Source organism: Zonotrichia leucophrys, chromosome 1 (assembly GCF_028769735.1).
Source record: "Zonotrichia leucophrys gambelii isolate GWCS_2022_RI chromosome 1, RI_Zleu_2.0, whole genome shotgun sequence".
Taxonomy (NCBI): Eukaryota; Metazoa; Chordata; class Aves; order Passeriformes; family Passerellidae; genus Zonotrichia; species Zonotrichia leucophrys.
In genome coordinates this window covers 11,347,219-11,364,867 of record NC_088169.1, presented here as the reverse complement: position 1 = coordinate 11,364,867, position 17,649 = coordinate 11,347,219, and the positions used below count along the sequence as shown (strand labels likewise).

The window sequence follows — 17,649 nt, the reverse complement described above, 5'->3', positions numbered from 1 at the left end:
AATGGTCTACTGTTTCTGGTCTCTAATGTATTAAGAGGTCAAGGTGTTCTCTGTGATACTTCCATACTACATTTTTACATACTCAATTTCCCTTTTGCATGTTATTTTTGTAAAACTTTTGATAGGGCTAAACCAAATTATAGCTAATTTTAAAAGCAGATATTTCCTTTAGAATCAACATGCAACAAGTATCAGAAACTAAATGGTTTTAGACACATGACCATTATTGGAAATAGTATTTATCTTTAGTATAGCTCATGAGAGTGATCTTCTTTACTGGTGTCCTAAAACTAAAGTGAACCAAAATGGTTCACAAGAACTACTTGTCCCAGCAGTTGCATGCCGTGGATTTTTACCTGTTCAACTCTCTGGAGAATAGTTCTAGAAAATTAAATTTTCTACCATATCCTTTATAAAAGCTTTTTGATAGCTAACAGCAAACTTCTTTTAAATAGTGAAGACTATGTGCAACAGAAGTTTAATATCAACATTTAATATCAACACAGGTGTCCATTAGTATTGAAAACACTGTAGATGCACATACCCACAGATTGTTCAGTGTTTCCCAAAGAATTATTTTGAGTATTCTTGGTCTCAATTATACTATGCCAGCTGCTATAAACAATATAGACACTCAAATGTCTGATTTAACATTTTTTTTAATTTGCCCTTTGAATACACATATTGCAATATTCTCAGGTGCACAAGGACTTTTAAGACTAGCTTTTGGAAATTCTGAGAAACAGTGCTGAACTACAGCATATGTGTTCACTCAAACAGTGGGTATAATATATAAACAATGACTGCTTCAGAGCACATTAGCTCTGAAATACAACAAAAAAGAAAATGTATCTTTTGTGCATTTTTTGCCCAAAGCTAGTTGTTGTCATTTTGTTTCTTACAGTTTTGTCATTGTCTCCTGATTATCTCTTAAATACAAATGGTTTGTGTGTTTTTAAAGAGGCAGTGAAACAGTACACAATCCAGCTCTGAAGTCCATGGAAATGAATATATTTCAATGGTTATCGATTCCTAAACAAACAATCCTTCATTCCCACTGAAAATATTAAACCAAATATCATGTCAGAGATTTGACAGGGCTGACTTCATAATGTAGGTTGCTGCTATGTCCATCTGTACATCCCCCTATCTTAGAAATAACCAGTATGGAATAATAACCAATAACCAATATGGAATAATAAGAAATAACCAATATGGAATAATAAGCAATAACCAATATGGAATAATAAAAAAACTCAATTATGCATTTTGAAAACAAAAGAAAATTCCAGATGCATACAATACATGCACTAGCACTACAAAAGCACTTTCAGCTTCTGAGGCCAGAGGAATTCAGTTTTAAACCTTAAGTTATTTTATTAAGGTATGTATTTTCACATACATACTTTTACAGTTGTAAGTTGCCTCAAAAACCTACAACCTCATGAATGGTATGTTTTTAGCAGCACCAGTGGTTGTTTCTTATGTTACATACTGCAAGCAGTGAGTATGAATTCCAGCTGCATTAAGCCACAGCAGTGCACACACAGAGTAACTGATATTTTTCAAGAACTGTTGTTTATGATCTTACAAGGCTGGAAAAAGCAGCATGCCTAGTCCAGGTGGGGACTTGCTTCACAGAGAAATAAAAACCAAACTATATTTCCCAAACAGAAGGAGAAATACTATACTCCTGCAAGTAAAATACCAGAGGAAAAGCAAATTAAATTCTGTTATCACTACTTTCCCCAGATTCACTGGGGTATATCACTGTATCACCAAATATCACTGTTTTAATTCAAACTTCAAGACTCAAGGTATTATAGGCTGGAGGTGACTGCTGTGAATATTTTTACTGTACCATGGGCTAATAAGTGATGAGTTCTCTCCACCACCACTGCTGCTGGTGAGGTTACTGCAGCTCACAGCCTTCACATTACAGCTCCAGTCTAATGGACTCAGCATGATCCCTCACTCCTCTCCCATTCTCCCTCACCCATCCTAAAAAGGCTTCTTCCTGAAAAGGCTTCTTCCCCTGTGCAGGGAAGCCCAGTCTTTGTCTCTGCGTCTGCACTGTCTGACTCCTACTCCTAAAGCAAGTTATACTGAAAGCACAGAAGAGTATTGATTATAAGCATTTAAAGAAAGATACCTAAAGCTGATGGCAAGTGCTGGTGGTTAGCTCTGATGATGCAGAATTAGCTTTCCTCTAATTATTTGCACTAAGTGTACAATGCCCACCAATGCATAAAAAGCCTTTCTGTCAAATGCAACCCTGCTAAAATCAAAATAAAAAAGAGACAAGAAAGGGACAAAAACTTCTGTAAGCAACCAAGAGAAAAAAAGAAATTGCTTGTACACAGAAAACTCTTCATTGAATATTAAACTGCAAGAGTATTAAGATGATGTATCACTCACAGTTTTATTAGATGAATATGTAAAATGTAAAATTAGTTGACAGAGTATTTTCAGATAGATTCATTCATTTGTAATTAAAATTTCACTTAAAAGTACAGCATAACTGAAAATAAATACGCATCAATTTAAAGAAATTGTATTTTCGAGGTAGCTCTAAATAAAAGTGGCCAAAATTTTCCTCCAGCATCTTATTGGAATGAAGACAAAATATGGAAAATATCTTCCTTCAGGACAAGTCAGGAGTGCCTCCCACCCCACAATGCATTCAGAGGGGTTTACAAAGCAGTGTGTCCCTTTACCTAACTTAGTAAGTAAATACAGTGATAGCACTTCAGTACAAAATAAGAAGAAGTCATATCAATGCTAATGATGCTATTAAAAACTCTCCCTCCTGGAAAAGCACATTCCAGAACTGCTTTCCTCTCTGTTTAAAATGTTTTCAAACTGCTGGCTAAGCAATGCATCAAGGTACTTGGATAGAGACATTCACACCATTTCACATTATCCTGTCAAGTAGAGATAGCAAGTGTGATTTTCTTCCTGATTCATCTTGTCTTGGAAGTCAATCTTTGCTAGGGTTTTAGGCATACCCTTCAGCTAAGTACATTTTTTGAGCTGGAGAAGTAATTCTTGTTCCTTATGCCTGAGGGCACACTGGACTGCTGGAATATGAAGAACTATTTTTTAATGCTTCTTCTGCTGAAGAAACTATAATATGCAGATCTAGAAACAATTATAACCAGGGTGCTTTACCTCTGTAACAGCCACCAGATGGAATTTATTAAGATTCTCTGTCTGAGATCCTGTAACCAGACCAGACCAAATGATACCTGACAGGGCACTAGAGATGAGCCAGTTACATCTTCATTCCCTGGTCTCAAATACACATGTCAACATTATTCAATCCTGATGTCCCTAAAAGTCCCTGTAGGATCAGAAGTGAATAATTGTCAGCAGGAAATGCTGACCTTGCTTCACAAAACCCTTCCAAAACAATTTGGTGTATCTTTCTTTACAAACGACCTTTAATGAGATTGTTTAGCTGCTGGGAGGCTTGGTTAAAACTAGCTCTTCCATAAGCAGTTTGAGCCCCTATGGTTCAAAAAGAGTCAGCAACACAGAGTAAATAAGGCCATAAAAATATCTATAATATGAGTTGTCAAAATAACTGCAGAACTTATACCCCAGAATTACTAGACTCATGACATTCAATTTCTTCCCTCCTCTCCTCCCATTCTTTTAAATGAATTACAAAAATACCTTAGTAGCAGATTTTTTTTCCTATCTTTGTAGAAAACTGTTCTCTTGGTCTGGAGAAGAACAGGCTCAGGGGGATCATATCCATGTGTTTAGATATCTGCTTGGAGGAGTAAAGACAGATCCAGACTGTCTTCAATGAAGCCCAGAGACAGGATGAGAAGCACCGTGCAAAAACTGAAATACTAGAAATTCCATTTGAATAGAAGAAGAATCGTTTTTTACTGTCAGAGTTGCTCAACACTGGAAAAAGTTGCCCAGAGAGGTTGTAGAGTCTCTGTCCTTGGAGATATTACAAACCTGACTGGACATGACCCTGAGCAACCTGCACTAATCGACTGTGCATTGAGCAAAAGGAAAAGATGTCTCTCTGGGTCCCTTTTGAACTCTACAGTTCTATGTCAATACACCTATAATGAGGTGATCACAGTAAACTGACTCAAATAAAGAAAAATTATGAATTACTGTTATAAGCACAGGTTCAAATTTTAAGTTCTCGTTACAACAGAGTGGAAATCAATCTTACTTCCTGCTCAATCCTTTATAGAACACCAGTGCTTTCATTTTCTGCATGTACAATTCCATCTGCTGAGTTTCAGAAACATTAGCAGTCAGAGACTACATCTTGCATTTAGGTGAGTAATTTTGCAATTCTTCAGCTAGAGATGAGGTAATATAAAAATATATCACATTACTATTCTCTGTTCACACTCTTGTTCCATTATTATAATTTTTTTTGTAACAGCAAACTCACAACTTGCCAACACTCTTTTCCTTCTGGAACCTGACATAACCTGTTCACACAGAAAACTGACACAGCAAGTTTAGCACAGCAAAAAATGATTGCACATCTCCTTCATTTCCTCATATGTGAACTCCTATAGAAGGGCTTGGAACAAAACCATGCAAAGCAAGAATGCTGTTGTACTACTCATGAAAAATTTAGTAGTAGTATTTAGCTCTTTTTAGAAAGTTGAAATAATTACCATTGGAACCACAGCAGTTCTAAGGGACTAAACCCAATAATAGTTCCTTTATAGTAAGATTCACCATGTCACAAGCAAGACAACTTCTTTCCTTGAACTCATAGATGTTATTTGGACAGGAGCTGAACTGTCTCCTGGTACTGAAATTTCTGCATCCTCTCTCTATAGAGCAATTGTGTATTTTTCTGAAAAAAAAAGGGGTTTCTTCTTTGCTGTCTTGGAGGACCAATATTAGAAGGCAGAGAATTCTCCAGTTTAAGCTTTTATTGTATGTTATGCCCTAGAACATGTAAAAACCAAGAGGGACCAATAACCCACATGTAATCCAATCCCAAGTGACTACTGCATCTGTGTCACAGCCTGAGTTACAGACAATCTGACAGAGACCGGGGGGAAAGATTTCTTTCTGCTCCTCCCACAGATGATGAGCAGCTTTCCAAATGGTATAGGTAACATTCTTCATTCAAGCAACTGAAATGGTTCAATATCAAGTGAAGAATCTCAGGGACTTCAGAAACTCAGAATGAGCACAGTGCTTCCATTAAGCATTTCTTTTTTATCCATGCTTAATCACTACATTTTAGAGGAAAACACTGGAAATAAAATCCATTTATCTAAGAAAAAAATGAAGAGTTTGTAATACTTGTAGGGAACAAGAAGACACTAAGAGATATGAGAATAATCCAATACAAATATTGTGAAAATAATTCAAAGGAAAAAGAGATCAGATATCTTGTCATGTATTCATGAATGCAAGACACAAAAAAACATAAATCATAGACTTAGTGTTTAGCTGCAGAATTCTTCCTACATGTTGTCATATGACCTTCTCTGTTAACAGACAAGCTTTGTTTTGAAACAATCTGACTTTATTGCCCCATCAGTAATAATAATTTCAGAATTTCATTCTGTGACCAATCTACAGGTACTTGACCTATAACATTGTTATCTTTCAATTTAAACAATTTGTCTCCCTTTGTAGTATTTCCTCCATTAGTATATGCAAAAAGTCAAACTCTCACCTCTTCATGGAAATAAAGAAAAATGACTTTGAAACAGTAATAATTTGAAAAGCATTTTGCAACCTTTTCATCAAATCATAATCTAATTTGTCTTCTGGGATACATTACATAAAATAGAAAGGCAACGATAAAAAGCCAACTTGAATGCCATAGTAGCACTTTTAATGATGCTGAATTAATTTAGACAGTCTCCAGCCATTGTAATTTTAACTGTGTGACTTGTAATTATTTCTAAAAAGTACATATAATGAAGCACTTACAGACACCTGAAGATAGCTGGCCAAAGGCTGCTGATGCTGGCTTTTCCTTTAGTTGTTGAATTAAGTGTTGTATTGCCTTCCAGTCAGCATTCAAGTCTTCTAATTTTTTCTAGAATAGAAGATAACAAAATATTAAATTTATAATACATACATTAATGTATCACAGAATCACAGAATGGCTTGGGTTGGTTGGAAGGGACCTTAAAGATTGTCTAATTCCAACTCCCCTCCCACCATGGGAAGGGATACCACCCAATAGATCAGTTTCCTCATGGCCCCATCCAACAGGGGTTTGTAATGTAAACAAATGCAAATGCAATATAAATAAATGCAAAATAAAATAAGTAGGGTTTTTTTTTTTCATCTGGTCACTTGAATTTAAAAAGATATGAAACAGAAAGATACAACAATGAATTTTCACAAATGGGGGAGAGACACAAGTAAAATCCTTTCCAGCTGTGCTACAAAAGAGTTTCCTGGTGTCAGGGCCCTAAAAGCATCTTTTCTCCTCAAAGTTTGGCTGCTGAAGCTCAGAGCCTACTTAGAACCAGCACAGGTGCCTGACCCTGAACCACAGAGTGATTTCCTGGACCAGTCTCAGCCCATTCCCTTGGCCCTGTCCAGCCACCCAGGGCTGTGTTTGATTGCCCTCCCAAGATCTGGTTCTGACCCTGCCAGGGACAGCCCCCCAGCCTGAGAGGCTTGGCTTTTGAGCACTGTGAACATGAGATGATAACTCTTAAAATTAAAATAGAAAGATGAGCTATGCATTTCAAAAAGCTTTTCAATAAAACCTCTGCAACTTCTAACATCAAGTGCAGAATTTATTCTTCTGCACATTAAATTAAAAGAAAAAAGTCTTTGGAGTCTTCAGGGTACCATAAACTTCAGTGTGTGAGCACGCAGTCCTGTGCAGTAAACAAAACCTGCAGGAAAGTCTGGAGTGTGAATAACATCAGTCCTCAGATAACCCTGAGAGGCACTTAGATTTGAATATGTTGTTTCTACCTCTCTTTTTTTACTTGCTTTAATTACTGTAAAGAATGATGAAGCTTTGCTAATTCTATGCTGACATGTCTAAACTCTTAAATGAAGACAGCATTTCTCTTTAAGCTGCTCTATGATTCTCTGCTACAAAAAGCAGCACAGAGTACTGATGCAGCTCAGGAATGCTTTTAGCATTCTATGGCTTCAATCCACAATTAGATATATAGCCAAAATCACAATCCAGCCGTGATAGAAACAGGATGCCTATTAAGAAAGGTACTTTAATTACCTGGGTTCTAAGCTGACAGAGGTCAATAGGAGAGGAATGGAGAGCAATGCTCATTAAATTGAAGTATGTGTGTACCAACACACACTCACACAGACTCTGAGGCAGTGGGGAAGGTTTAGATATCAGGAAAAGATTTTTCACCCAAAGGGTGCTTGGGTACTTGGCTCTCTAGGGAAGCGGTCACAGCTGCAAGCCAGTCTGAGCTCAAGAAATGTTTGGACAACACTCTCAGGCACATGGAGGATTCTGGGGCTGTCCCATGCAGGGCCAGGAGTTGGGCTCTATTTCATCATTCCAATATTGATCCTTGTCATGAGCAGCTACTTAATCATTTTTACATATATGAGCCTGAGATTTCTTGCCAGCAACCAAATAAAAACATGCTCACCAGAGTTAGAGTGGTTGTCCAGGGCAACAGCTACACCACTAATAAGAGAGCAGCCAGTTCTAAACCCTTCTATCAAAATTACAGTTTGATCTTGCATCTGGCATAAATTAACATGCATGCATTAAAATGTTAACTTCTTTGAGCACAACAATTTTGCTGTAATTGCAACTCTAGAGCTCTGGTGACAAGCATGAACATCCAAATACGTTGCACTTAGCATAAAATTTATAGATTTTCTTTAAATGTCAGCACTGGTGCAATTTAAGCAATGTTAACACCCTTATGTGGACTAATCTTACTGACAGCACTAAAATTAGGTATGAATATTTAGAGAGAGAAATGTAGGCTTTTAAATGCAAGATTGAGAACAATGAAAATAAATTCCTCACTATTTCTCACCCACGAGAGGAAAAGACAAATTGAGTGCTGTGGCAAGGGAACCACAGCTCTTCCACTGGCACAGAAATCCTTTCCTGAATAAACTGTTCTGATTAAGTGCTGTTAATCATGAGATTGGGGCTTACATCCTTTCTATTGCCACTGACACCAGCAGTAACCTCTCTCTTCCTCACCTTCAAAAGCTTTACAGAAATGCATTTCAAAAGCATGAAATCCATTTTATAAAAGTGAATAGGTCTGATTATTAAAGTGCTAGTGCTTAAAGGATCACACATCTCATCCCATTCTTGACTCTTGAATCAGCATATACAAGGATTTCATTTGCCAACAAAGATGTTTTTACAGACTTGTGTTGCAAAATTCTATTTTAGTATGCTTAGTGAAGGTGTGAAAATATACTTATTTCAGTGACATAACTATGAGATAAGATTATGTACGTGTCAATATAAATCCATGGGATTTAATTTACATTCAAAACACAATAATGAGAACATATTATAAAGGTTGCAAAGATAAGCAGCTAAGCATTAGGAAATGCCAGAATAATTTTAACTATGAACATCATTTCAGATAAAATGCACATAAATTGCAGGGATATCTCATTTTCTGGCACATACTGCTTTTGAGCACAGGACAGGCTGTGGTGAGAATAAGTCAATAGGACCTCTACTTCATTTATTGAAAAGAATGGGAAGATTTGTGGTGAATTAAGCAAATAATGGAGGGAAAAAAGCAAAGCTGCCCCAGAGAACTAAATAATCTACAAATTTGTCAAGCAATGCTAGACAAGTAATTAATGCTTTTAAAGAGGGCATGTAATTTTATCTCCTTTTATTCTGAGCCACACACTAAATAAGAACTATGGGTCTAAGTATTGAATTGCTGCTTGCACTGTGAGTGATGTTCACATCCTGAGCTGAATTTAACTGGGTTCATTCTAAACCAAGGGTACTAGAGCAGCTGTAATTAAACAATTTTCTAAAATTTTGAGTTCTTAGCTTTGCAAAATTGCTAATATCTTTCCAAAACCATCTTAATGTGAGTAAATTCTTTTTTCCTTCCACAAAATACCTTTCATGTACAAAATTATTTTGATGGTAACCAAAAAGTTTGTGTTGAAACATATAAATAGGCAGACTTTGCTGAAAGTAACTCAGGAAGAATGATGACTTATGGAAACCCACCTACAGCATCAAGAAAGCAATTCAAGAGTCCTGACAGCATATAACCACTGAACCAGAAATTAATCTCACAGGTTGCACAATTAAATGAACTACAGAATGTAAAGAAACAAGTAAAATGCAATCAAAGAGGGACTAAAAATTAAAAATGCACTACTCTGCAATTAACTAATGTCCTCACAGACACCTCTTTTAATACCATTGTCAAAGCTATAACTTAAGGAACATTATAAGAGTCATCTTTTTCCAGTGAATCTGGTAGCAATTGGAGAGTTTCAGTCCTTGATGTGAACACTGAAAATACATAGACAGAGTACACTTCTGTGTCAGAATTTTGGGCTAAAAAGAAAATTTCAACATAATTTATACTTCTGTCATTCTTACATAAAACACGTACCTGCTCTTCCTCTTGACAATACCAGCATTCATTCTGCAATTCTTTATATGCAATTAAAAAATCTAAAAAGGCAAAATCTCTATCTTTCTGTTGTTTTGAATGCTCTGCTTGTTAAAATGTGGAATAAGATCCCCAAAGATTGCAGCTGAAGTCACACAAAATGATTAAATGCAGTTATTGGGGAATGATTCTTGTTCCATCATCCATTCAGTGTGTAGGTGACATTTCAGCTCCCAACAAAAATAGGGGTTTACTAGCCAAGGAAAACACCCAACAGAGTCTTGTTTCTGCCCTCTCAAGTCACCTTGAGTTTACGTCTCCTAGCATTTTATCATGTTTAGGAGAACTGACCATTAAAAATGCACATATACCAAAGGGGATATTAACTCTTAGCGTTTCTATTCAGGAAAGAAGATGAGAAACCAAATAATTCTTAAACATGTATTAATTTCAAAAGGGGGTATCAGTTCATTCATGTATTCCTGTGAATGGAGACATGCTGGTGATCTACCGACAAATAATTCAGAGGAAATTTTGTAAAAGTAGGAAAATAATACTCAAACTATAGTGACTAAATAGAGACAGAAAAACAAGAAAATCACCGCAGAGATCACCTACAGACGTCTTATCTTTGTGAAGAAACCCTTTTTCTGCCAATTGTGGTTTTGGAGTGCTGTACATTTTGAAAAGCTCTAAATACAAAGTTTATCATCTCAGCCCAGTCAGAAGCAGTTGTAATAGATACTTAGTGTAATCAATAAGTCACTATTACTGTTTTTGGGAACTCTTAACCATTATGTTTACAGATACTTAATTAGCAGTAATAACCCTAGAAACCAGACCAAGCTCTGGCTGTATGGTATTGATTGACCTCACTGGCTTGGTCTCCTGCTTGAAAAGCCAGACATGGGAGGATCCTTGCTGATGACTTCAAGATTCTACAGGATAGAAAATGACACTCTAGTCTCAATGAAGGTTCTCACAGTCATTAGGAAAAGCATTTTATATATCCCCTTATAACTGATTTGTAAGTTGAAGATAAGGATTCTACAGTACATTTTTCTAAAAGAGAAGTGCTGGGAGGCATAGCCTTCCAAACAATGTGTCCTCTGCTCCAAAACAGAATCAAGTCAGTAATTCTAGATAAAATTTGGCAGAGAAATTGAGTGAGAAAGTTCTATGTTGCCATGTGTTCTTTCCTTCAAAATGAAAAAAAAAAAAAAGAACGCAAAGTACTCTGTTTATAAATTAACTCCCATATTTTCTGGAAAATTTGAAATTTTTTTTTAATTTGACAAAATTTCTGAAAGTGAAATTTAAAATAAAGCAGTTTAAAAACAAGCTACATGTTGCCATTAATTACACAACAAAAATTACATTTGCTTTCAGTCAGTGTGAATTACACTTGAATAAGTAAAACAACCTTAATGTCATAAACAATATTCCCATCACAATATGCATAAGATTTTTAGCTGGGAGCATTATATTTTCCCTGGCTATGCCATCACAGAATAGAAAAAATGCCATTTGCCAGGTTGTTTCATTGATTTTAAGCAGAGCACATCAAGGACAAGTGTACAACAGGGGAAGCATAACCTATTACACAGCAATGGATATTGCTAAAGGTTGCTTCATTACCTTTACTGGATGAGTAGCTGGTTTTTCCTTGTATAAATGACACCCTTTAGACAAAACCTCTTCCACATTCGGCTGTTTAGCCTGCACTGCTGCTTCAGTTTCCTGAAAAATAAAAACATAGTCAGTGTAGATTAACCATACTATAAGTAGTAAGACTGAATAGTCCCAAAACTCCATGGGAAGTGTAAAACACCAGTAGACAAGCTTCTGTTCAGAGCTGGTGTGAGGATAAACACAAGGATAGTGGCAGCTAGGGACAAAGAGGATCACCAGAAAAATCAAAAGCAAAGAGGGATGGAAAGAGTAAGGTTACCAAAATAAACAGTGGTAGGTCACATCATCTTGAAAATTTCAATAAAATGAATAAAAAGCTAGCACAAATTCGTGGTAAGAAAGACAGGCATGAGAAATCTCATTTAAGAGGCTCTGTTGTTTTGTCTATTTTACACCACCAGCTGATGAAAAGTACACTTGTTAACATTTTTTTCATATGGTGTGAGGCATTAAAACTGTCTGATGAGATGCAATGATACTGAGTTTAGAAAGATTAAAAATTTCAAAAGAAGACTGCAGTTGTGAGTATTAAACTTCCACTAAGATAGTAAAAACACTTACAGAAACTAACTAAAAATAAATGCACAATAATAGTGACAGTTCCTAAAGGTTCAGGGAGGCACCTACCATTAGCAACAGCACCTTACTGAATTAAAACCAGCATATTCTCTAGCAATTTCTTTTTTAATCTGGAAAGGTGTAATCCATGTGCTAACATAAGGAAATTCCACATGACGTGTCCTAGCATACAGCAGTTTCATTTTGTCAAGCACTGACCAAATAAATAATGGGCAAAACTCTACAATTAAGACAAGAACACGAACCAACCAACCAACACAAAAATCCAAACCTATTGAAAATTGTAAAAGAAAAGATAAACTACATCTGGACTTCCAAGATTCATGGTTTATTTCATTTTTCTCTAGTAATATAACTGAAACAATACCTGAGTTATCAAAATGAATTGGTTGGGGTCTTTTGTTTTCCTCTCTTCACTCACCTACAATATAGGTTAATTACCTTGTCCTAATCATTGCTGACTACCCACTGACTCTCCAAGTTAATTTTCTGTCCACATTCTCATATCATAAACGTGACAGTAGATAAGATTGTGTGCCAGGTATGTCACTATCTGAGCTAACACATTGTTTTATTGGTGAAAATCTGCTGTTCTTTTTAGTGCAATAAATCTGCTGATGTCCATGCAATTTTAAGTCCCAAAAAGGGGCCATTTTGCTCCTATGTTTAAACTCAACATATAAAGTATGACTACACTGCTCTCTAAAACTTTACTTGCAAAACTTTATGGACAACCACTTAAAATAAAGGTTAGTAAATTCAATGTTATCTTTAGTTTTTCTTTTCAAATACTATTTATCAACAACAAATGGATCAAAACTTGCCATGATATTTGAATGCAATGATTTCTTGCAATGATATTTGAAGCATGTTTCAATTTCATTTTTTCTTATTACACATTTTAATGTTACTGAAATATAACTGTAAGAATTCATAGAGAATGAGCACTGAAAAACAATGCACTGCAAAATTGAGATATTAAGGCGGGTGAGAGTTTATTAACCTTTAGATAAAGCCCTCATTAAAGTCTTATTTTCTTTCTGTTTCAATACCATGTTAACGTTTTACTTCCCTACTCAGCACATAAAGAAAAAAAATAATCAAGGAGTGTTAATGAAGAGGTAATTTTCTCCCTATCTTAATGAAAGCTAGGCATTTTAATAATTGTTACTTAGCTTTTGTTTCATTGTTTGTTTTGGGATTTTTGGGGTTTTTTTTCTTTAAACTAAACTCTCTGCAGTATTTGGCCAATATTTCCTCTTCTGTTATTCTACATGTCTCAAATACTCATTTTCTTTTATGACAGCATCAGTTACCATAACAAATTCTGTAGCAGGAAAATCACATTAAAACTCCTTCTACAGTCCAAGAATACCAAGAACACTGTGGATGTGCCTATGCTGAGGGTTTAACCTGTGGCATGAATGTGCCTTTGAAGTGGATTTCTCAATCCTCCACCCTCACTGGACTTTGTTTTTCACCATGGACTGGTCTAGGAGCACAGACACCATTTTCTTTCAGGCTGTAACCAGTGTGGAAGGAGTAATGCATTGAGTTGTTAAATCACTGATTCCTTTTGCTCTTCAATTTTCTGGAGTTACATGAACTAACCTTATATAGTCTGATCTTTCAAATTCAGGGGCCTTGACCTAAACCAAAATGCATTGATCAAGTCTATCCAACACAGCATGATGCTTCCTTTGAGATATATGAGGCAATAAGAATAGAGGTAAGAGTACAGGGGAAAAAGAAGTTCTCAATATCTTGGCATTCATTGGACACTGCTGAAATTAACAGGTATCTTTCCGAGCAGCAAATACTTTGTCTCCCACTAATCCCACCATCAATTAAAAACAAAGTAATAACAAAATTACTTTGAATAAGTACACATCTAACACAAAATTACTGTAGTAACTCTTTACCCAGTTCTTTGCTTGATGGGATAGCCCCTTGATGAATCCTGCCCAGTGAACAAGTTTCCAGCAATTTCAAATCCAATTGCTAGGTGACACCCTATTAATAGGGTTGACAGGCAAAGAGAGTAGTTACAGGATTCTGCTCCATCATTTAATCCCCTAAGAGAAGAAAATGGTAATGACCACAATACAGCCTCTGATAGTTTGCACACAAAAAAAAAAAAAGATTATCTAGGCTGTGCAGGATCCAGGAGAAGAGCATATTCCCAGAGCAGAGCCTGACCTCTAGTCTTCATCACACAGGACAGGCTACTGCTAAAGCTAGTAGGAATTGTAGATGCTCATTTCCACCAGTTTTTAGAGAATACCAAAGTCATATTTGTTTTAAAGTCCTGATCAAGTGCTCACACTCACTTTGCTGAGGGAGGATGCAGAGCTGTCTCTGGGAGACAGAGCTGACTGCTGGAATTGCACAATTTATGAACTGTCTGGGAAAGCAATCATAGTGCTGCTTCTGGGCTGGGGGATGAATATGCTAATTCAACTTTTCACACATACGGCAAATTAAAATACATCATCACTGGAAACTGCTGTTTCTCAAACATGTATAAACAAGAATAAGAAACTTCCTTTATCCATGACGCACTATCTATGAATTTTCACTGGTGTTAAAGTTGTGCACCCAAACTGATGAAAGCCTGCTGCTGAATAAGGCACAGTGGCTTCTGCATTTACAAAAACATGTATATTCAACCTGCTGAACAAAGTTACAGGCTGAAAAAATGGCAAGGACTTGTCTACAACCCCAACTGGACTATGAAAGTCTATTGATATAGCTCAGAATTCAGAAAATTCACATTGCCTATCTGAAACCAATATATTGACTAAACCTCTGGTGTGTATACCAATGGAAGATAAAATTTCATGGCTTGTCATATGTCCTTATGTCAAAGGATGGAAAGGATGAAATAAGGATATCCTTATTTCAAAGGATGGAAACTATCCTAGCAGACACACACAGGCTGTTTGACATTTGCTGCACATACTTCAGGAGGCCCAGTCCATTGTTCTATATTAAGAATAACAAGCACTGATTCACCTTCTCTGGTAACACTGGTAACTTTTGGGATCAGTTTCCCCATGAGCTTACATCCTTTGGACATATTCCGCTGGGACAGTAGGAGAAGTTCAGGGTGATTAAACCTGTGTCTTCACAGTAAAGTTCAATACAAAAATGGAATCTTAATTACAGCCTTCAAACAAAAAAAAAAAAAAGCAACTTTGAAATTAGTATAGTGAGTTGTTTCAAAACCTCTTGTTTCAAGTTGTTTCATGACCTCTTTTTAGCAAGACAGTACGTTAAATGAAAATTAAGGGAGAGAATTTATTCACAGGAAAAGAGAAGCACTAAGCAATTTCCCTTTACTTATCAAGACAAGGCAGTGATGTGTAACAAGGAAATATAATAAATCTAAAATCTAAAACTAGCTGCTTTTAATTTTAAACAAACTTTTATGAAATAACCAGATATAAATCTCTGTATACATTAAACATGATAATGGAAAACTACATTTAAATATGATTTTCATGTGTTTAGATGTAGAAGTGCGTAACTTGTAATGAGAATTCTCAGATGGATCTTCTTTTTCATGCACACAGAGTCATTAAGATTAGAAAAGACCTCCATGATCAAGTCCAACCTTTTGATACCTAATGATTTTTAGCTTTTTCATTTATTTGTAGCTTTGTAGAATTTTAATATACAATTTTAGAAATTCTAGAACTTTCTTACCATTTTCCATACTTTAGCACAATAGCTAACTCTTTCTAACAAGTTACATTCTTGAAATTCTGTTTAGTCTTATTGTCAAGAAAAGAATTTCTAACAAAGACATCTTGTTTTGCACCAGCATTTGAGAGACAAAACAAGAACCACCTGGAGACACTCCAAGGTGCCCAAGGGTGGGTCACCAGGGTGCCATTGGGTGTACCTGATAGATACACTAATTAATTAACCTTGTAAAAATTGTAGAAATCCTATGTTTCTTTCCTGCATAGCTGTGTTTGTGCACCTGAAAGCTTTAATTAAAGAACTGCTCTTTATATTAGCACTTTAACATTGTTAGGAAAAGCTTTTCTTCCGATTACAAGCAACACTTGGACCAAACACCACCACTTCAGCTAAACCATAGCATGTAGTGCTTGGAACTTGAACATCTTGAACACTTTCAGGAATGGTGACTCCACCACTTCCCAAGGCAGCATATTCACCCCTGACCATCCTTTTGGTGCAAAAATTCTTCCTCATGTCCAACCAGAACCTTCCCTGGCTCAGCCTGAGACCATTTTCTCTTGTTCTGCAGCTGGTTGCCTGGGAGAAGAGACAGACCCTCACATGGCTACCACTTCCTTTCAGGGAGTTGGAGACATCAAACTGAGCCTCCTTCTCTCCAGGCTAAACCATTGCAGCTCCCTCAGCTGCTCCTCATCAGTCCTGTGCTCCAGACCCTGCCCCAGCTCTGCTGCCCTGCTCTGCACTCACTCCAGCCCCTCAATGCCTTTCCTGCAGTGAGAGGCCCAAAACTGGACACAGGATTTGAGGTGATGCCTCACCAGTGCTGAGCACAGGGGGACAATCCCTGCCCTGGTCCTGCTGCCACACTATTGCTGATCCAGGCCAGGTGACATTGGCCTTCCTGGCCCCCTGGGCACACCTGGATCATGTCCAGCTGCTGCTGACCAGCACTCCCAGCTCCTTTTCCTCTAGGCACCTTTCCAGCCACTCTTCCCTCAGCCTGTAGCGCTGCCTGGGGTTGTTGTGACCCAAGGGCAGGGCCTGGCACTTGGCCTTGCTGAGACTCTGCCCTCAGCCCATTGTTCCACCATGTCCAGATCCCTCTGCTAAACCTTCCTGCCCTCCAGAAGATCAACCCTCCTGCAAACTGAAAACATTTCCCCCTTTTAGACAAGTGAATTCCATCTTTCTCCAATGGGACTGGTGCTGTATAAACACTCCATGATCAAAAAGGCCAATGACAACAATCTTTAAGACGTATTGGTAAAGTGTGTTCTCCTGGACCTTTCAGAATTCTTCCCCGCTACCAAAGGGATTGAGGAAAATGTTTTTTTTTCCTGTCCCTTCAACCAGTCATCCAGTGCCCTGGAATCCTTTTTGATTACTCTAGAACTTGTCACTGCTGACCTGGACAACCAGATGTGGGTAATAATCATTGAGTGCAGGGAGTCTCTTAATCATGTCTGTTATCTGGACCCCAGGGAGGCAAAAGACTTCTCTGGGATGGATCCAGTTTGGATACAGGCCCTCAATTCCCCTTGGAAGGAGTCACCTACAACATTATCCTTCTTTATTAACAGCTGTAAATGTGAAATTCCAGCAAACATCCGTGAGGCTCTGAGTGCCTCATTTTTTCCTCACATGCAAAAAAAAAAAAACCCCAAAAAACCAAAAAAGGTAGTAGATAGAAAATATTAATATATTCCCATTTTCAAGAATTCTGATTCTAAAAAAGTGACCTCATTTTTTTCCTTTGACTCAGCTCTGCATATTCTCATTCATGGAGCAGGATAACAAGCTAAACCACCACAAAGAAGAATGGTCAGAGGAGACTTAATTAAAATACATCAAAGTTCAGCTATACCACAGTAAGCATTAGATCTTGATGGCAGGTCAGACAGTACAGTCAGCAGCATTCTTGGGAGTCACTTTAGATATTTCTACAGTATTATTAGAATACATCCAAGATATGCTATAAACAGTTCTGTGGCCATCTTGAGTTGGAACCTAATCCACTGGGGGGAAAATGCAGTTGCCAATATTTAAACTTCCTGAAACAAGACTTCAATCAATTTAGATAAAA

At 37.0% G+C, this 17,649-nt stretch overlaps 1 protein-coding gene across 11 annotated transcripts in view; it reads right to left on the bottom strand.

The window, feature by feature from the left end:
* The window catches only part of DMD (dystrophin), a 1,046,893-nt gene that overhangs the window by 335,141 nt on the left and 694,103 nt on the right, over positions 1-17,649 (bottom strand). For all 11 annotated transcript variants that reach the window (XM_064706931.1, XM_064706854.1, XM_064706864.1 and 8 more), the window contains 2 exons: positions 11,223-11,324; positions 5,944-6,052 (listed from right to left, as the gene is read on the bottom strand). In XM_064706931.1, coding sequence (XP_064563001.1) covers positions 5,944-6,052; positions 11,223-11,324 — 211 coding nt within the window. The remainder of the gene's footprint in view (positions 1-5,943; positions 6,053-11,222; positions 11,325-17,649) is intronic.